This window comes from Notothenia coriiceps, unplaced genomic scaffold (assembly GCF_000735185.1).
Source record: "Notothenia coriiceps isolate Sejong01 unplaced genomic scaffold, NC01 NC01_scaffold00009579, whole genome shotgun sequence".
NCBI classification, from domain to species: domain Eukaryota; kingdom Metazoa; phylum Chordata; class Actinopteri; order Perciformes; family Nototheniidae; genus Notothenia; species Notothenia coriiceps.
This window is the reverse complement of record NW_011342280.1, coordinates 1-22571: the sequence shown is the minus strand read 5'-3', so window position 1 is coordinate 22571 and position 22571 is coordinate 1. Positions and strand designations below refer to the sequence as shown.

General features: G+C 39.3%; 1 protein-coding gene across 1 annotated transcript; it reads left to right on the top strand.

Annotated features, from left to right (window-relative positions):
- Positions 1 to 1846: 1846 nt before the first annotated feature.
- lrfn1 (leucine rich repeat and fibronectin type III domain containing 1) lies at positions 1847 to 14085 on the top strand. Its single transcript, XM_010771017.1, has 3 exons — positions 1847 to 1932; positions 8678 to 10073; positions 12203 to 14085. Exons 2-3 carry the CDS (start codon positions 8698 to 8700, stop codon positions 13101 to 13103), a joined length of 2277 nt encoding a protein of 758 aa, XP_010769319.1. The 5' UTR covers positions 1847 to 1932; positions 8678 to 8697; the 3' UTR covers positions 13104 to 14085.
- Positions 14086 to 22571: the final 8486 nt, after the last annotated feature.

Genomic DNA, 22571 nt, shown 5'->3' with positions numbered 1-22571 from the left:
AAGACTAGAAATAGAAAACCCTTAAGCTGGGTGTCATTAAGAATCACCGCTTGGCCTCATATTGTTTGCTCCTGCTTTTTTTGTTGTTGTTTTTTTTGACAATATGTTGACTGTTCTAGAAATCTCTTGGAAGGTGTCAGTGAAACGGCTACAAGGAGAAAGGAGTAACAACCACACTGTTATTTATTGGGATATTTCTGAGTTTAGGACATGCTACCTCCTGAAACTAAAAGAAAAAGAAAAAGTTAGGCTGAGCCCTTGCACTCACTCATTGTTTACTTTAAAAAAAAATATGTGTTGGTCTGTTCACTTCACTATCATTATTATTATTATTATTATTATTATCATTATAGAGATTTTACTTTTATTTCACTACGTTTATTTTGAAGCTGAAGTTATTAGTAACAAGTAAAAGTCATTTGACTTTTATACCTCAAGTACTTTCAAAATAATACTTTTACTGTAGTGAGATTCTGAATCCCAAAATGTTACTTTTACTTGTATTGCTAAAAAACATGGCGTTTATACTTGTACTTAAGTCAAATATCTTTATACTTCCTCCACCTCTGATATAATTAAACATGCCAGGGTTTAGTTCATTTTTCTATTAATTGCAGCAGAGTGCTCTATCCAAAGTCTACAATAGAAAATGACCATAGCCAGAGGGCAGTGCATTGTCATATGCATTCATTGTGAACGTTAACAGATGGACTGCAGAGGTTTTGTGGCTCAGTTTTTGAAGCAATTTGAGCATGAAGTATTGTGAACACCATATTTAATAATCATATAACGCATTATATGGTGCTTGTGATTAGTGAGACTATTTCAGTGAAGAATCCAGTAATCAGGATTCTTTGCAGAAATGTAATGTGTGAGACTTTAAAAGCACAAAACAATCACTTCACATGTACAAATATATCGAATGCCAGTATATCAAGATAATTTCCCTGTGATTATTTGAGTGGTCTGACATATCAAGAGAGCATTGTATAGTATAATTTATTTGTGAAGCTTACCCCTGAATATTGTCTAATGTAAAGACTTTTTTTAACAAATGGTAATCAATCGTCTGAATCATGCTTGATTGATTTATTAGTTATTATAGGTAATGATCATATTAACTACCCTACATTTGCCTAGATTTCTGAAATTTCTTTATGTAAGTTATGTCGAAGTAGACATGACACAAGAATTAATCACAGGTATCTTCTCCAAGCACTCCCATGTTATTTTCATTTTATGTGTGAGTGAGTTTTATGTGAGTTGTCATGAACAAGCAGATTATGTTCAAGGGGAACACAAGACATGATTTACCATACCTAAGTGATTAGTTGAACTTTAGAAGCGTAATTTGAATATAAATATGTGAAGATATTAGCTAATTTGTATCTGTAGCAGCAGTGATTGTGGTTTGATTATGAATTCAAATGACAGAGAATGTAAGCAGGTAAAAGGTAACAATCAATCACCTAAGTGTTTAATCAACAAGTGGCCACTGTAATCCTAATGTTCTCTATCTTGTTTAGGTAAGCTCTTACAATTAAAGTGTATGGAGCTGCAATAGTTGGTGCTTCTCAATTCTTGCACATTGAAAGTTTTAAATGGGATGTAATTGAGAAGACCGTCTTTGCATGCAGACATAATTATAATATGCAAATGCTGTTTACGCCATAGCCCTCATCCCTCTTGATGGGATTCGACCAGAAATCCCCGGGGCCGTGGAACCTCGGTTCAGGCATCCGCTGGTGAGACGGAGCTGACACTGTGAACCTGGGCTGTCAATAATTATGCCTGCATCCCAACAAGAGTCACACAAGGGCAGCTGGCAGTCCACTGCCTGCACCGTCTAATTGGCGTTTATGGTTTCCTGACAAAGACATGTCCAGAAAATATCCGCACAATGCACCAGCTCTGAGCAGATGTTTTTCTGAGGTAAAGACACACTCTGACTCACACATATTCTTATTCCATCACTGTTTTCAATGTCACATTCAAAATCTATTCAGCTTCAGCTTACTTATATTTAAACTTTAAATCAGGGCTGTCATTAAAGATCAAGAACCGCAGATTATGTTTTTGATAAATCAATATCTGTTTGATTTATACAAATATTAAACTGATGACTTGGGAAACCAGGAATGTGTTACACTTTGAAGATTTACTAGAACTGCGTTGTCGTAGTTGCCTAGTGATGGAAATGATTACCACGCTATCGTTTAACTACCAGCATGAGTCCTTTTTTCATTGTTAGCCCCCTGTGTGTTTCCTAACCACCTCCTGTCACCTCTACTCTATTTTCATAATGACAAAATTATGTAAAATTATGTTATTTTTATAGATATTACATAGAATAATTTGGGTAAAAGGTTTATAAGTAAACATGCTTATTATACTAATTATCTCATTGGGGAGCTGTTCAAGGAATTTCTTTGCGCTTGGATTGAAAAATTATTCTTTTAAAAAGTCAAAACAATGTCAAACGTTTATTAAACCCTAAAATGTCATATTCTAATTGCTTGTTTCTTCAGTTTTCTATCATATTTAGCTAGAAAGGCAACAAGTCCTCAGTTAAAATGTTTTTTATATTCTACATTATACTGAAACAAAAATTCGGACCATAAATCAAACATCACATAATTGCTGATTACTTTTCCGTTAATCGACTAATAATTTCATCCCTACTGTAGTCTCATGTGAATACAGATTTTAACGGCCAGTGGAGGGTTTTTCTCGAAGCTATGATGTCCACGTTAGGATGCCAAGATTACATCAAGTAGGCCATATTTCATGCTGAGGGAATATAAAATGGCAGCTTATAGCACATTCCTGTACAGTTTAATGATGGTAGTTAACACGCATGTACATTGTTCCCACAGAGAAAGACTATTTAAGAGACTCTATAAGATTGGTATACTTGATATTTTTGAGTGAGTGTGTGCTTGCCTCATGTGACAGTTCTGTGATTGACCAGATATTCTAAGTTTTCTTGAATAATTATAATAATAACAATAATAATTATTGAATTTATAAGAGTCCAGCTATTTTCTGCTTATTTAATTATAAAGACAATCCTGGTGAATTCATGCGTCCCCTAATTAAAATATCTAACAGTGCCACCCACTCAGTACCACCCACTATATGTAGGTGTTTATATAGTTTATAAAAGAGGGGCTGCTGTTTTCATGTATTTCTTGCCTCTCTCAGACATTGCGAAGATGCATCATCATCCTTGCAGCTGTCTGTCCTCCTTTATCCGTTAACCGGATGATGGTGTTAGGAAGGCAGCAGCAGGAAAGTGTTTCACTGTCAGAAATAGGACGAGCTGTTTGAGACGGCATCTTTCAGCTCTCATTTGATTCTTACTGCATAGTTTATGAAACGCTCAAAGCTCATACTTTTAGACATTTTTAAGTGAGCAGCTTTTTATTTTAGAAATTGCAGTAACTACTCTTCTTTTAACAGAGCTTCATGGTGAATGTGTGAACCATAAGAGGTTTTTTCTTTCTTTTTTTAAAGAATATTTGTATTGCAGAAATGTGTTGTACCAACCGCATTGATATTACAAAGCAATCATATTTTCCATTTTCAGTAACAACAAAACAGAGGATTCAGAACATACTAGTACAATTAGGCTGTTGGCGGTTTTAAAACACATCCATGGTCGAGATAACAAGAAATGCAATATTCATGCTAGAAACAAGAGGGCAGTCCAAGAGAGCACATCAGGAAAAAGAAAAATGTACACAGCAAATTGAAAATAACAACAAGATAAAAGTTACAGGATTAACATTATTGATGATCATTCATCCCACACCTTCATCCTCGACCCAGACCTCTTAAGTGTCTCTATCACTGGAGCCCAGGCCTTATCAAACACTCTCCCCCTTCCTACATTCTTGAATCTAAGTTTCTCCAGGTAGAGGATCTCACCCAACTCCCTCAGCCACATCTCGAACGAAGGCACAGCATCAAACTTCCATAACCTCAAAATAAGTTTTTTAGCCAAAACAGTACCCAAAAACACCGGCCATTTGTCACTGCCATGGTTCAGATCAGTGTCAGAGTTTTTTTTTTTAAAGTGTTGATATGTTCTTAAGTATGTATGAAAAACAAAGTTAATTTATTCTTTTCCTCTTTGTTGTTTTCCTCTTGAGCTATTTCTGCTCTCTATTTCTGGTTGATATGGTTGTCCGTATGGTAATTTATTGATGTATACTAGGATAGGTTTTCTATGTAATATGCTCATATGTAGGCTACATGCATCACACAGAACTGTGCTTTTGTGTGTAATATGATGTGGGCATTGTTTTATAGTATTTACTGGTGGTATTCAACAATAGAATGCATGCTCACCCAGCCAGTTTTCTGATTCTGTATTGAAAGCTTGATTTCTCCAAACGACAGACCAAAACGTCAAAAATATTCAATTTACAATGGTATAAAAACAAAATAAGTTAACATTTAAGAAGCTTGTCCGACACGAGCTGACACAACTGGTATTTTTGGTCAAGCAATTAACTAAAATCGACACTGTGGATGATACATTTTGAGCAGTTGAATTCTCAATTCATCCGTAGTAGTCTTTCGTAAAACATTAAGTTTGTTGGTGCATTGTCAGAGGCAAGAGGAATATCATCAAACTGCCTCATGCTTAGTAGAATAATTTACAAGATTTATTCAAGATATACAATTCATAGAATGTCAGCTCCCTCTGGTACAGGGCTCGAACTGCTTCAAAACCAAGAACTATATATCCGCACATACCCCCTGATAACACTATAGTTCAGCGTCAAAATGCACTGTCATCGATAAATGGGTTTACAGTGACCGAATGGAGGTCACTCTCACGAATAGGAGAGAAGACAGCAAGCCAATAGCATGGCCTCTGAAGAACCTCTTATCCCGATCAAATGGCCATACAGTTAAATCTCAGCTAGGACGAAAGATTCAAGACACTGAACAAACATTTTAGAATGAAAAACTCTTTACCTCTTTCCAGGTGTCTGACCTCCTGGTAAACTATCACCTTCACTATGTAGTTAGTCTTCCCACCCTCCACCTCTCAGTGCCATCGCCGTTAAAAAAAAGCAGCTTACTATCTCAAATAATCTTTCAGAATTTGAATTGAGTCTTTTTTATTCATGCTTGTTTTTCAAACCCACTGAAATAGATGAGGGGTTGATTTCAAATGTCCCTTTTAGTTCTGATTTGCATTTAAAGCTGTGTCATAAAGGCTAATTTAAAGAAAACAGGAATAAAGCAAAACTTGTGTAGGTACTGGTATATGCTTGATATTAAATATAAAATAATTAATAGGCAATTACTTGATTATTAATAAAAAGGTTCTTATTAAAGAAATTGTGATCTAATTAAAAGGGCATGCTGTTTTCAGTTCATATTTTAATTAACTGGTTACATTTGGATCCAAGTTACATATCTTTATCGGCTCAATTGTCATACTCAGTTTGTTTCTCGGATGTCTGCAGATTTTTGTTGTATGTTCTTTTTTCTATTCAAGCTTAATTCAACCTTTGTAGCTAACAGCAACCGATGTCAAAGGAAGCTCGAATGATTTTAGGGTGTTGGCTGTATCAAGATTTAAACAAAGTTAAGCACAGTGGTAAATGTCAGGTACACTCTTGGGCGACTTAGGGAGTGCAAAATCTTCACATTATAATTAGGCTGTAATGAATTATAACGCTCATCTCAAGTAAATAGGGATCACATTTAATTGGTGTTTAAGAAATACATTGGAAAGCTACTAAATTATAAAACCAGTTTTGGTAGCTGTTAAACTGAAGGATTATGCAAATGTGTAAAAGCCATATCTTTATTAAGTATTTGCATATTTATATTATATATGCATATATTGCATTAATGCCCGGGTGTATATTAATGTGTGATTTTTATTTCAGAATTTCTGAATATATCAGAATATTAATATAATCTTCAAAAAATGTAAAATCAATCCTATGTGAAAGGCTGTGCTTCTGCGTGACTTGACACAAAAACAAACCCAAAGTCCACCCTGTGTTATCGATTTAGTGGCTGGTGCTAATATTAAGCAATAAAACAGAAATAGAAATGTCAGGCGGCTCTGCCCTTTTCTTTTAATTTTCCCGGCCATTCATACATCTGTTCTTGTCTCTTCTTACCTTCTCAGCAGCCATTAAGACTGAGACCTTGTGTTACGGGCAGCTCAACAGCGTCTTAATGCAATTCAGAGACCTACATTCTACACCAGAGTTGCCTTGGCAACAAAGTCCCCCCGCCCCTCCCTGAGAAGCTGAAAGATCAATAGAGTATCCTCGACGGTGTGGCAGGAAAAGCTTTGGCACAGATGGTCCTCTGAGAAACCTTAGTGGCCTAGTTACCATCTGAAAACCAACACAATCAGGCAAGATCGCTATTATGTTGAAACTATACAAACTTGGGCATCAATATTAGATTACATCTGAACTAAAGATCCTAACAGTGTTGAAATGATCTCTCCCTATCCTTCCTTCTCTCCACTTATATGAATCTGTTTTATAGAAAGTATCATCTGCAGTGCTGTGGCCTACTTTATTGTTTTAGCTTCCCCAGCATCTTTAAGAAAAGAAATATTTGGGGAATTAATTTAGACAAGGCAGGCACACTGTGCTGCCAACCATAAAGAAGCATCGCTAAATAAATAAATTCTCTCCGGGGGGGTTGAATTTTCTCACTCAGTGTACCACCTAGTATGTGTTTCTGCCCTTGGAAATGGTTTAACTATGTCACATGTTGTTCTTTTATCTTGCTTGTACACTCTTTGTTGAATAAATTGCAGACGAGAAATATTTTTCAATTTCAAAGAGTCAAGGTGGTTGTATTTCAGAGATTGAGGTTACAGCTTAGCCTGCAGAATCATACCAAGGAGGGAGGTAAACACAAACCTAGTGAAGATGTGGGTCCAGTGCTTTTCTAAAACACAGTTTAATGGCTTACTGAAATGTAGTATAAAGTCGAAGAAATATACAGTCAGTGTTGAGTAAATTCAATCAACAAGCTATGAGAAACCACCCCACTGGTTTGAACTTGTGCTTCAAGCTGTCCTATTTCCCTTTAGAGGAGGACATCATAGAAAGCAAGATTTTAATGAGAGGACTGATTGGATAGCGGTATTTCATAGTTAACGAGGTGCCCTGTTGTCTGACAGACAGTAGCCAGCAGTGTGAGAGTGTGTGTCTGAGCAAGAGAGCGAAAAAGAAAGTATTTCATTGCTATGCAGGTTTGATGTAAAGTGACAGAAATGCACTTACACTTTCTCACTATGTTAAAAATGCATAACAACTCTCTTCCGAGCAAGTTTGTTTAGTTAGGACACAAGTAAACAAAGTGTTCGTACAAAAATTGTGAATTAGGAAAAGCTCGACATATAGAGGAATAGAGTTTGGCTTGTCCTTTATTTCTGCATCTGTGGCATTTAAAATATTCCATGAATCTCACTGCAGGCGTTTTTTGAATTACATTTTAATTTAGGGTTATCTGTACTGTGAGCATTAGATGCTTTTGCTTTGGGCACAATGGGGGGAAATCAGTGGTGTGAAGGACGTCAGCAACACCTCAACATGGTGGAACATAGATAAAAAGTCTCTGAAATTAGTCATGGCAAATTGGATGAAACATCAAAAATGGTGAAAAACAGACAGTATTTGTGTTTAAAATCCCCAGCCAGCTTCTCCTGAGGGAATTAAAATAATTATGCTGGACCTCTAAAAAAAAAGGGGAATTAAAGTGTCACCCTGTGGGGTAGTTGGATGCAGCAACTCAAATGTCATTCTTTAAAGCCCAAGAATGGAAAAGTCGGCTGTCATTCCTTTACGTTATCGGCTCTAACAGGATCTCATATCAACTGTGAAGCTTAAGGGGTTGGACATCAAGATCAGGAGGGTAAAACCAGTGACAATGTGACATCAGCACATCACTGTTTGTGTTACACTGGGGTCTCTTTTTGGTTATTGCAGCAAAGGATCACTTGTTACTCATGTCACCATAGGCGTGTTCTCTCCAAGACTGAAATCAATACTTCTAAATGGGAATCAGAGAATCAGAACATCCTCAGGAAGGACTTCAAAAAGCCGTATTTCCGCCCTGTTTCACTTCACCTTTTTCCTTTTTCTGCAGTGATTTACATGACAGGTTTCTAATTTTGCAGTACATCTCGGAAGCATAGGGCGAGTAAAGAGCATGAAAAGGTCATACAAGCCTTGAGCGTTGCTGACAAGTGCCCTTTTCCACCTTTAATTCTCAAACCTGATGTGGAATTCAGAGCAAGAAAAACACACGCCTTGTCATATGGTGGAAATGTACATGGTATAGTGTTGCCTAATATAGGAAAATGTTCCTCTGATCATTCAAGAAATGATATGGTTCAGTGGTGATGCAGCCTTGTGGCAAAAAGCATTCTGTCATTGCCATTAAAAGGCTACAGAGACATGGGTTGCTACAGCCTTTCATCTTCCCAGGTGCCATTATTTCAGAAAAGCTCAATTTCATTTTGTGATTGATACCTTGCTGGCAGTCTCTGCAATCTCGGTCAGACTCTTGATTTTTGCAGCAGGCTCTCATAAGGCATAAATGCTATTTATTAAGAAAAAATCTTTAAAATGTGTGACTCAATGTCTCTCCTTTTTTCTCTGTTTGTTTCACACAGGACCTGGAAACGAATCAACAATGGACCGGCTGGTTCTCTGCGTGCTGCTGTGCGCAGCTCTGTCGAAGGGATACAGCTGCCCGGGCCGCTGCATTTGCCAGCACCTCTCACCCACTCTGACCCTGCTCTGTGCTAAGACCGGTCTGTTGTTCGTGCCCCCCTCCATCGACCGCAGGACCGTGGAGCTAAGACTCACAGACAACTTCATCACCATCATCCGCAGGAAAGACTTTTTCAACATGACCAGTTTGGTGCACCTCACGTTGTCCCGTAACACCATCAGCCAGATCATCCCTCTAGCCTTTCTCGGCCTGCGCTCCCTGCGGGCGCTCCACATGGACGGAAACCGCCTCAGTGCGATAAAGACAGACCACTTAAAAGGCCTCATCAACCTGCGGCACCTCATCTTGGGCAACAACCAGATCCATCAGGTGGCCGCCACCGCCTTTGATGAGTTTGTCGTCACCATAGAGGACTTGGATCTTTCCAATAACAACCTGCGCACCCTTCCCTGGGAAGCCATAGCCAGAATGACCAACATTAACACGCTCACGCTGGACCACAACCTGATTGACCACATTGGAACGGGGACTTTTACACTGCTCACCAAGCTGGTGCGCCTGGACATGACGTCTAACAGGCTGCAGAAGCTGCCGCCGGACAGCCTGTTCCAGCATGCTCAGGTGCTGTCGGACACTACGGGCTCAAGCTCCTCCACCCTGGCTGTGAGCTTTGGAGGAAACCCTCTTCACTGTAACTGTGAGCTGCTGTGGCTCCGCAGGCTGACACGAGAGGACGATCTGGAGACCTGTGCCTCGCCGGACCACCTCATGGACAAGTATTTCTGGTCCATCCAAGAGGAGGAGTTTATCTGCGAGCCTCCGCTGATCACAAAACATCTTACCACAAAGCCCTACGTGATGGAAGGGCAGGGTGTGACTCTCAAATGCAAAGCAGTGGGTGATCCAGACCCAGAGATTCACTGGCGGTCTCCAGATGGCAAGCTGGTGCATAACAACTCCCGCACCATCCTGTATGATAATGGCACCCTTGATATTCTCATCACCACGCTGAAGGACAGTGGGGCCTTTAATTGTGTGGCCTCCAATGCCGCAGGCATCGCCACAGCTGCTGTTGAGATCAACATGATCCCCTTACCCTTGTTTGTTAACAACACAGGCCACATGCGTGAGGACCCCGGCCTCTCAGACATCACCACCTCCTCCAAATCTGGCAATGACACCAAGGGCTACGACAAGCAGGACCGGAGGGTGATGGTGAGCGAGCTGACCTCGTCCTCCGCTGTGATTCGCTGGCCATCTGAGCGCCACATCCCCGGCATCAGGATGTACCAGATTCAGTACAACAGCACTGCAGATGATACTTTGGTGTACAGGTAAGGCATGGTGGGGGGATGGATGGATGGAGAGATAAGGGAGGGTGGTAGAGTAGGGACATGAGGAAAAGGTGAGACATCTGGAGTCACCATCTGCTAAATGACACGACAGTCCATTATGGCAGTTCGACATATCCCAAAGATGCAAAATGATTAAGTATGTCCAGATATAAGCAGGACCCCTATAGTGAAGTCTAAGTGAAGGTATAAACTAGGGAGGACATTTTTTTACATTCATTTTAATTAATTTGCATAATAACATGCATCAAATGTGCACTTAAATGTAGATATTTACAGACGCAGAAACCCATTCAAGTAGATTGTTGCATCAGCTGAAGATATTGTGGAGTCCAGCACTCTGAAGAACTAAATGCCCCTTTCATTAAAACATGATATGACAACAAACAATTACATGAGGCCCAACTATTTCACTGCATGTAGCTGTTTGTATCATTAGCAAGTGCCTGCATTAATTGGTTGAAACACAGAGTGTGATTAGATGCGGTTTTCTAATGATAGGCTCGGTTGCTGTGGTGGAAGAATGATTTACATTGGTTTTCTAGGTAAGAAGCAATACCACATTATAATAAATGCACTTTCCCAGCCCTGCATTCAAAACGTCTCAGTTCATTTTTACATTTACTGTACATTCTGCTGGAGGTAGTTTTAATCTCTTAATGTCCAGTTGTACAGTTGATTTGCCCTTACAAACCTTTACCTTCATTTATTGTGCTCTTGCTTTGGATAATGTTACCCTTGTGGGGCCTTAAAACAGCTATAAAATAATTTAGGAAGTTTAACAGTCAAATATTTTGCTTGTCGAACTGCTAAAAACGAATAAACGTTCAAAATGTAGTAAAAAGTTCCAGCGAGACACTTGACTTCCTACACTGGTTTATTTAACAATGGAAAAAATCAAGCAAGGAACAGCAGTAGAGTAAGTGTACTCAATTCAACAACAACATGTAGCTTATTAACAGAGTCATGTCTTATTATCCAAAATGGCCCTTGTTGGAGTGTTTTATTTGTCTAATAAATGATCATTACTCAAGCATTAATATATATTTTGTAATGTCTATAGTCAAGGTGGAACCATCTTACTTTATAGGCTTATTGTATGGTTATGGTCGGATAGCTGTAAGTACTGTAGTAAGGGAGGAGTATATGTTATCACACGATGAAAATGCATCAAAACTGTATTTAATTACAAAGCTTTAGTAACTTTTCACCACTGCAACAAATAATGTGTGAGAAATATATAAAGTGAACTTAGAAAACTGGCAAAATGATCAGAAGCTAAGTTACACTATTTTCTAAATAGTGAGTAAAAGATTGCAAACGTTCTTATAGTAATGTTTGAAATCTGAGAATATGTTTTTCTTATGCAATATGTGACGCAAACTAACCGGATGTTGTAACCCGAGGAGTACTTCAGGATTTATGTATTCATGGGGCAGGTTAATAATAGTCGTCGCCTTTCTTTCTTTTTTTCCCTTTTTTTGTAGGTTTTATCAGATATAATGATTCGCTCTCCTGTATAATTTTCACATCCAGTTAAGGCATGGAGCGGAGTGTTGTTTGGTCGTTAGGAGGTGCATTATTACCAAATGATAACCATCAAATTCTCCCTTTGGGGAGAAGGAACACGCTTCTAATTATATTAACGCCAATGTTGACCTGAAGACAAATTTAGAGTCGTGTAATCTTGAAGTTCCCGACAAAATGTAGCCTTATGTATTCACACATCCAAACTGCCTTCACATCATGCGTCACTCGTCCTGCCCCCTGCAGTGGTCGTGTCATATTGTATATACCAGTGAGCCTCCTCTGCCTTGTTGATCACCTTGTGCTTACCCTTGTTGTCATTCTATACAGAAACTTAGAGCAACTTATCACTGCTTTTGTATGATACAACATATTATCTCATAAGTCAACTCTAATGAAGTGTTGAGCTTTATATTTCTGTCTACCTGAATGAGTGATATTTGCAATGGTGGTCTTTCTGTTGTGTGGAATTGACACCTTTGTGTGATTTAATACACCTTATGCAAATTAGTAAATGTGGGCGTTGTAATTTCAATGATTAATTGCATATCTTCACCTCTGTGCTGTTTTTTTTTTCTTTGCAGAATGATCCCATCTACCAACAAGAACTTCTTAATCAATGATCTGGCCGCAGGGCGGGAGTATGACCTTTGTGTGCTGGCGGTTTACGACGACGGCATCACATCGTTAACGGCCACACGTGTGGTTGGCTGTGTGCTTTTCCACACGGCCAACGAGGTCAGCCAGTGCCGCTTCATGCACAGCCAATTCCTGGGAGGCACTATGATCATTATTATTGGCGGTATAATTGTTGCTTCAGTGCTGGTGTTCATTATCATCCTGATGATACGTTATAAGGCCTACAGCGGCCCGGAGGACGGCAAGTCCAAGGTCAGCTCCAGCATGCACTCGCAGACCAACGGCAGCCAGCAGCGGCTCCAGCGCTCCGCCTCCAAGCAACCGTCCGATGAGGGCCAGCATGATGCGCACGCACCCAAACAGTGCATGGCGCTGGTGATGAGGGCGGACAATGAGAAGAAGGAGAATCCAGCAGCCACCACTGCCATCCTGGAGGTGGAGCTGCCTCCGATGACTGCCGACAAGATGAAGAGAAGAACCAGCCTGGACGCGCAGTGCTCCGGCCCGCCATCCGAGGACACGCAGACGGACAGTAGCCTGACGGGCTCCACCATGTCCCTGTGTCTCATAGGCCCCAACGCTGGCACCAAGGAGGCTCCCAGGCTCAAGGACAAGAAAGGTGCCCTTGCCAACATGGGATTACTCCCTAATGAGCTGGCACGAACTAGGCACAGATTCTCTTTTGACGGAGGGGATTACTCCATTTTTCAGAGTCATAGTTACCCACGCAGAGCGAGGACAAGGTGGCACAAGTCCACCAACCAGCTCAACACGGAGTCCTCGCCGCTCGCCAACAGGAGAGTTACGTTCAGCAGCACTGAGTGGATGCTTGAGAGCACAGTCTGAGCAAAGCAGTGAAGCCGGGGGAAAAAGAAATGGCTCTGCAACTCACACATGTAAAATCACAACTATGTCTACATGCCATAAACACACACTTTTCCCATACATAGCAAACTATGAACACAAGCACATTGACTTACACATGCAAACTTTGTGTGAGTTGCTGGAGAAGAACACATCTCCCTTCATCCTGCCTCCCCTCCATACTCCCAGAGGTGTGTTGGCCATGTCCTTTCTTTATGCAGCAGTGCCTTATTCTAAAAAGATGTATGAATGGAGGATGCTGCTCACTGTAGTCATAAACTGTCCTCTCGATCATTGCCGCCCACCCTGATGATGGGAAGCATATCTTTGGATTTTTTTTAAATGTTCTCCTTTTGTTTTCTGTGACAAGCCAAGGGGGTGTGGCGTTTGGATGTGACTGTTTAATTGTTGAAAAAAAGAGGAAAAAAAAAAGTCATCATTTCTGTAAAGTGAACAGCCAGGTATCCTGTTATGTCAATCATGTTTTGGGTTCTTTCAAACAAAAAAAAAACTTTTGCACAGAAGACACGAGATACAATGAAATGTATCACCACCAGTCTATACAATAATAATAATTAAAAAAGAACAGGATTTTACACAGACCGATTTCTAATGTTAGCAAGGATGGACTTGGAGACCAACCGTGGATTCCTCTCTGACAGTCGGACTGTATGATGTTAAATAGGTATTGTTCCAGATGTGACTGTATATTAATCGGTTCTGTATCTGGCTGGTCTAGATAAAAAGACAACAAACAAAAAAGACATATATAAGTATATTAAAACATTGGTGTATGTGTACTAACTATGTAAGTAAGTAAGTCATATGTCACATGACTTTTTACAAAGCATTTGGGTGTTGGCTGCAAGTTTTTACATTAAAAACCTGTGTCATCAAACCTCGCCCTATTTAGTATGTCAAAGTTTGGACCATTTATCCCCTCACGAAGGGAATTAAACATTTTGTGTGGGTTAACTGTATCACTGGTGTTTTATTTGTGTGCTTCAGGAGCAGCAGTGTGTGTCCGCTGCAAGGAGACACACACACATTGAGATGATACATATTTGATTACCAGGTGCTATTTATAAGGATTCTGTGAAAGCTGCACAACGACCTCAGAAGCAGAGTGGGATGTGGGACGTCGAGGGACGTGATAACTGAATGTGATGCTCAATTCAAATGCAGCCCGTTGTTATGAACAAGGGTGTAATATTTGTTGGATCCCTCTAGGGGGAGACAAAGCGTTGTAACGCTCTCATTAACTTCAAAGCTGCAGGGAAGATGCTTATAACCATTGTCAGGAGAAAGCCTGTGAAGCACCCTGCTTTGAAGGTTCAGTTTACACTTGTATTCAACCTAAACCCTATCTATCTACCACCTAAAAGCAGTGCTGTTTGTGAACAAACACTAAAATACATATAATTATAATGTAGTTATAAGCAGAGATAAGGACATTTTATTGTGCTCACCACCTTCTTTTGTGAAGCATCTGTACAGTAAATGGTGTGTACACAGATAATATGTGAATTATACAACAGTTATAATCACATTTTGATGATATATAATTACAAACACGAGCATATCCTAAGTGTGTTATGAAAACAAATCACTTGTTATCAGGTTTTTAAACTGTTGAAAATAATTTGTTGAAAAAACTTGTTCGACATAGCATTTTAGCCACATCTCATGGCAATTTAAGTTTTCTCAGAATAATAGTTTTTTATAAATAGATAAATATTCTAATGAGCAAACATATGTATCAATTGTATGAAGTCATTTTTGTATGAATTAAACTGTTTTATATTGGAACTGTTTATACACCATTTAGAGATGCTTCCTATAAGGATTTATACAGTGGTTGTTGAACGTATATTTATATCTACTTGCAACAAAATTACAATGTGTAATACAAAAGCTTTATTGGTTTGAATACTGCATACAGCACAGACGATATAATAATATGTTAGGGAAACGCATGACAGAGGGAAACAGAAATAGGGGGGATGAAAGATATGTGTTTGCTGCCAGCTTCCCTCTGATTACAGCTACTTAACGGGCTTAGATGAAACTGAGCTGTGTGGACAGCATAGAGATAAAACCTGGAGCACAGAGATAAGTCACACTAGAGGTTTTCAATCCTCTCAAATCTCCTCTTTGCATCCTCAGTGATAGATTGAGGCTGAGAACAGGGTCCTCGGGTCAGTTTTATTCATCATTCTTAACCAATGTTCAGCCAAAAACCATCCAATTTTAGCACAAAACCTTGTTTTTACAGCTAGACCTACCTTAAGAGTGTTAATCTTGGCTGTCAATTTGCGGTTCACACATTTTCCAACAGCTTCCCTTCTCCTGATTAAGTCCTGAAGGTTTGCAGGAAGTGAGCTCCTTCCCATTTCTCACAGCAGCTGTGTTTTTCCCTGCCTATTTGTAACCATTATTGAACACAAAATGTGCTTAGACAGGAGAAGGCTGAGACTTCTCCCAGTCTTCAGAATTGGCCGGGGCAGACTCGCGAACATTGGAGGAACAGCAGAGCACGTTGTGTCTTATCAGCAGTTCTGAGTGACTGCAAGAGAAGTTTATGTTTAATGCATACTGTAGTAAAGTGTATTTAAAAAGTCTAATCTGAACATGCTTGTGCTTTATCATACATATCATTTCAGGTCTTACTTCCCTGCAAATGGTGTGTCTTTCCTGAAAATGTACTAAATCAACACACTACAAAGTTGGTGTGAGAAATTCTCCAAATGTAGCAATTTAGTGAAATTGTAAATTTGGGCAAATTGTGATAGCATTTATCTAAACCTATTGCCATCTCCACCATTTGAGGAGACTTGCAGTGATAGACATCAGCAACAATTCACACCCTGTATTGAAGAATTACTTTTTGAACGCTACAGTATGAATTGCAGACATATTTTATTATTTATTGTGTAGCAAGATACAATTATGAAATACCACAATTGAATCTGTATTTATTTCTTAGCAAAAGTCAGCAGTCTACAGCCATACCATAAGGTTTTTCAATCCTCTACTGCTTTCACTACGAAATTATTTTATTGTGAATAGGTGTATTGAGAAATTGCTTTTTGAAAAGCTTTGGTATGAAGTGCAAAATACATATTTAATATAATGCAACAAGAAAAACATCTATTTAATGGTTGTTTTCTTTCTAGAAAGAAATATTTTAGGAATAGATTTTCAGCAATAAAGCACTCAATTTGGGATTTTGCCCTCTTGCCAAAATCGTATTAACCTTTACAATGTGTTTAAGAAAGCCCAGTCAACACAGATTTGACCAGCCACATTTCTTATGCTTTTTTTGCTTTCCAAGTTTCCGGGTTTGCAGCCAGGCTCAACATATCCCACTCTCTGCTGCTTAGAGAGAACACTTAGCCTATTGACACTGACTCGGTAAAGTGCTCCGGGCTTCTCGAGTAAGCATACACTTTTCAAATGGTATTCCACCACTTCCTACAGCATTATATTATCTAAAAATACCCAGATGGCCCAGGACTTGGTACCAGGCTTATTTCGACTTTATCGAAAAAAGAAAGTTAAATACAAATGTAGTTTGACAAGTGTGGTGCAGAGAAAGTGACCAGCGGCACAGAACATGTTGTTAAATAGTGCTGTTGTCTTTCATTTTCAGGGCTTCTGCTGGTGTAACTGAATATTTTTCTCAGGCATTACATTTATCCAGAGTGCCACAAGGCCTTACAGCTCTTTAGCATCAAGCTGAATTACTAAATGTATTCACTTTGATGATGATCATGAATGGCAGATTTTTAAGGTGTTCCTCCTGCATCATAAAAAAGTTTGTTGCACCAAGTTCTTTGATCCGTGATGGTCTTCGGAGAGGAAACCGCCCTCTGTGGTTTTCTTTACTAACAGCCTGACAAGTAAACAAAAAGTATTCAGAGCGGACATTTATTTTTGTCTAGATTTGACTTCCACTCCATTTGCACTGCTGCATTTAGCTCAGAGCACAAGTGAATGTTTACCCAACAGATGGTGGAAACTAATCATCTATATGACAGAATATAGGAATGAAATACATTTAAAAAAAATGTATCTCTAATGGTTACAGAGCTATCCCCAGGGTTATTCGTGTTAACAATACCCTTCTCCTTTCTCTTTGTGCAGTTCCTAAGCTATACACAGGGCTCCCGCCTTCACCAGCTTGAACATAAAATTCAAGGACTTTTCCAGGCTCAATTACCTAAAGTAATCGACACGGCGTAGTTTGAGACACATATCAAGGCTAATTACTGTTACCACACTGTAAATTCTTATGAGAACAATCAGGCTTAACATGAGCTAGCAGACAACAATTAAAAAGTGAGAGAGTTTGAATGCGTGAAGGCTTCTCACTTCTGGGTTACAGTGATGGCAGACGAGTGAAAAAAAAAAAAAGGAAAAGACCAAAATAACCATTTCTGTCCTAGCAATAAATGAGTTCAAGCACTTTTAATGAATCATGTATTTATGTCTGCTTTCAGAAGCTTGATTTATACCACTTTAAATCCACAAACGGACAGGATTTTGATGTGTTACATGTGGGAACCATGTATATAAAGATTTGGCTACACTTGTTGGTCGATAAAGTGATGGATAGTTTTTTTTTCTTTTTAAATGTGATTTGTTTACAGTAAGACAAATTATAATAATGAAATCTCAAGACAAAGCATTTACATTTCACCATTTTTAAATAACCAAAAATATTTTTTAAACAGTAAAATAGATGTTTATTTTTCAATTGTTGGCATACAAAAAAGTAAATGTTCAAAAAAATGCACATTTTTAAATAATTGGCCAGTAAAGTTTGAAAACATTTCTTAAATAAATGTGGTTTAAAAAACACCGGCCAATTGAGGACAGAAAGTCTTCCTGGGAGGCTGACAGCCGAGAGTCAATGATCAGTCAATGAGCCTGCAGCCCACAGAACCCCTGAAGAGGCAGGTGCAGGACGCCCCATCCCCCCTTCATGGATGAGGTACTGCCACACAGAGCGCCCGCAGAGAGCCTTCAGCACAGGTTCGTTGATGTCTCACAAAGTACAACACAGAGAGGGCCTGCAGAGAGACGCCCCCTGTGAATTTGAGGAGAGCCAGAGAATTGCGCAGTACTTTCTTTGGTGGTTACCTGAGCGACTGTTTCTGTCCAAGTCTTTGAATCTCAGTCTAGAGAAGTATTATCTGAACTCTCTGCGCCTGCTGCTTTCGAGTTCTTCCTGCTCCTTTTTGAGTTTGGCCCCGAGTCTGAGTCTTTGTGGGAGTCTTGCTTTCGCTTTTTACGCCTGTGAGTTCGTCTTTCCTTTTCATCATTACTCTCGCCTGAGCTGCTGTCCTCTTCTCTCCCTCTGGTCTTCGCAGTTTTCTTGTTTTTATGTCGACTTTTAGTCCTTTTCCTCCGCTGCTTGTCTTTGGGGGCATTGCTGTCATCACTGCTGCTGTCGCTGCTCGAGCACTCTGCTTTCTTACGCTTTTCCACCTCGTCCTTCTTCTTCTTTTTTTTCTTCTTCTTCCGAGAGGATTTTTTGGATCGTCTGGATAAGCTTGCTTCTGTGTCAGACTTGGTCTTTTTCAGTTTGTGGCGCCCAGTCTTTTTTGTGTCACTGCTTTTTTCACAAAAGAAAAAGACAAATTGAATATAAAACAAATGAGGCTAGATAGGTTTAGTACGTATGACATCATTCTTAGGGGCAATCCACAAGTAAAATGTTGTTTTAACCCTCTAAAATGTGCTGCTTTTCTGTTTCAGATCGTACTTGACTCAATGTCTTAGGCTTTTGCACTGACAAAACAAGACATTAGAAGACATACAGTGGGGCAAAAAAGTATTTAGCCAGCCACCAATTGTGCAAGTTCTCCCACTTAAAAAGATGAGAGGCCTGTAATTTTCATCCTAGGTATACCTCAACTATGAGAGACAGAATGAGAAACAAGAAATCCAGAAAATCACATTGTCTGATTTTTAAAGAATTGATTTGCAAATTATGGTGGAAAATAAGTATTTGGTCAATAACAAAAGTTGATCTCAATACTTTGTTATATACCCTTTGTTGGCAATGACAGAGGTCAAACGTTTTCTGTAAGTCTTCACAAGGTTTTTAAGGTTTTAGGTATGGTGTTCTTTGGATGCAACTCAGCATTCTTTCTCCTCCAAACACGTCTAGTTGAGTTTTTACCAAAAAGTTCTATTTTGGTTTCATCTGACCATATGACATTCTCCCAATCCTCTTCTGGATCATCTAAATGCTCTCTAGCAAACTTCAGACGGGCCTGGACATGTACTGGCTTAAGCAGGGGGACACGTCTGGCACTGCAGGATTTGAGTCCCTGGCGGCGTAGTGTGTTACTGATGGTAGCCTTTGTTACTTTGGTCCCAGCTCTCTGCAGGTCATTGAATAGGTCCCCCCGTGTGGTTCTGGGATTTTTGCTCACCGTTCTTGTGATCATTTTGACCCCACGGGGTGAGATCTTGCGTGGAGCCCCAGATCGAGGGAGATTATCAGTGGTCTTGTATGTCTTCCATTTTCTAATAATTGCTCCCACAGTTGATTTCTTCACACCAAGCTGCTTACCTATTGCAGATTCAGTCTTCCCAGCCTGGTGCAGGTCTACCATTTTGTTTCTGGTGTCCTTTGACAGCTCTTTGGTCTTGGCCATAGTGGAGTTTGGAGTGTGACTGTTTGCCATCTACGAACATCGGCACAAAAGAGAGAAGAACTTACGAATGAGCAAAACTTTTCCATGTCAAACATGTTTAATGTTTTACTTCACTTGCACAACATTATCTTCGTATTAATTCCGGCCGACAATTGTTCAATGTAAAACAAATAACTTATAGAAAACTTACTTATAGATTGTCAAATCGATCGCTCGATCCCGATTGTACACTACAAGTCCACATACTAACAACGCGAATAGAATGTAATATCTTTACCTAAGAATGATAACTCAATTGTTTGCTAGACCCTACCGAGTGAAGTCCACACTAGTACAGTTCCGTCCCGCGGACCCCTCTGTGACACACACAAAGGGAGGTCTAACGTGTTGTTTCCCACCAAACTCAAAGGTAACACAAAGGCTCTGTGCAACCTTTATACGGAAAGTATCAACTCGATCACCCTATATTTGCAGTAATACAACGCAATAAGGTTGACACAAAACATAAATAGATGACACCTCTGATTCTCGATTTACTACACACCACATCTTTCACCTATCAGAGTAACGAAACGGCCCCATCTATACTGTCACTCCATACCCCGGTTTAGTGTGTTTTGATTATACCACCAATACCACCACACACACAAGAGTGGATGTGAAACAACAATTCGAGACAATGAGACTATACGAAAAACTACGTCAAACTGTTACATAGATTACTTTCAATAAAAGTACCAATTTAGTCATTACCAGTAGAAAGGGTTGCCATTATAGTTCTAAGTCGAAAATAACAGTATAAATGTATCGATGTCACATCCAATACTGTTAATTTAAGAATCCAAGTTTCCGATGAGTTGCCACGTTTTGTTATTTGTCTATTATCACGTTCATTTATTTTTATTTTAACTTATATTACTTTAACACTCTTATCGGTATATAATAGTGAACCTCATCCGAATTTAAACCAAATTGTAACGTTGATTTGACATGAATGGATGAATGGGACGAAAACGACCTCCTGAGAATGAAATAGAAATGTTCATATAAACTAGATAAGAGTAGAAGATAAACTGGTAATACAGTGAACAATAAGATAACATACGCCTATCAACGAACAAACTCTCGGTCCCCGATTCGAAAATTAAGAGGATGAGCGACAACGAAGACAGACATGTTATCTCGGAAATAGTATCTCCCATGTCAAACATTGCAAATAAGTAAACTTATAGACTACATAATAAGTTAATTATTTTCAAAAATACTACATTCTCACACACCATGACTCCCATGAGAATAGACACTCTACTAACACAAAAACTGACTTCGAAAAAGACAGGGCTAATTTTATATAGTATCATCTATATTACTCAATCCTAAAACTCCGTTAAGTGTTTTCTTTCCGATATATTAACGTAAAGTCCTAATTCCATAAAAAACAAAGTTACTAAATCGTAGATATTCGAAAAATTGTACACAAACAGATCGTAATACCAGACCCGTAGCACATTTACATGAATGAGAACAACTGAACACGCTAGGTCCTCCTCTACCTCTACACCTTTTCGCTTTGAAGTCCAGGTGCAGAGTGTCGTGTGTAAAAGGACTGTGTTTCTCACTCTCCATCCTTGTCACTTACAGGGTTGAAATTAAAACTCTGTGTCTTTGGTTCACTATGGTCCGTAGTAACCCTCATACAAAGTATTACCTCGAGCAAATCCTGACAATACATACAACGACAGACTAAATAACTACATTACCAAAAAGTCCCCGTTAGTACACTAGCTCTACCGGGTCCTCTGAACCAGGCCCCTCGTTCTCTCGCCTCCGAGCCCTGTACTGCTTTTCCTCCGAGCTATGACTCGGCCCGTTTGACATACTCAAAACTCCGGTTTCTAAGACTGTCCATTCTGTTTTGATGTACGAAGTAGATTGTTACCAAAAAAAAAAAACATAAAGACCCTCTTAAGAACGATTTAATGAAAACGATAAAGACTTTCCCCAAACCCCCCTTTTTTTGTCTCCTTAACCAAGGAAGAAACAAAGAACTGCAAAATTAAAGGGATTACTATACATGTATCCCCTCAGCGGTGGTCAACTGTTTCGAAAAGAATACAAAAGTTTACGGTCCACCCCCTTATCACCGAATTCCCGAAATGAGGTCTCCTCAAACTTTCACGTCCATTCGTTTACCTTGACGTACGCTAGTTTATTCGTCTCTAATTTTTACAAGATGTTAATAAAGTTTCCCCGGGAGAATCTCTAGTAAACTGGGACATGAAGGTATTACAACCACGAATAATTTAGTAAAATATTGTGGTCATAGGGAGAAACAACATTACTCCCACACTATTGACTATAAAATAATAGCTAACGACACCTTAATGAGTCCCTTATAGTAAGAACCCAGTTACTTACTTATTAATTTTTACATGCAGTTTAAGAATTGCAATTCTCATGTCACCCCGTTTTTTCATAAAATAAATCAGTCGGTGGTTAACACTTCAAGAGGGTGAATTTTCTACCCTCTCCGGACATAAAAGGTAGGTCCATATGAGTTGAATAACTCTCGTCTTACCGCCCTTTCTTAGTCTTTTTAGTGTAACAGACTAAAAATTCTTAAATAAACGGTTTTAATACCACCTTTTATTCATAAACCAGTTATTGTTGTTTGTTCTAAAGACCGAGAGTGTCTGACATAAGAAGAAATTCCGGAGAGACAGGAGGTGAACAATTGACATAATTACCGGACAAACTGAGCAATAGTCATATTTTCTTG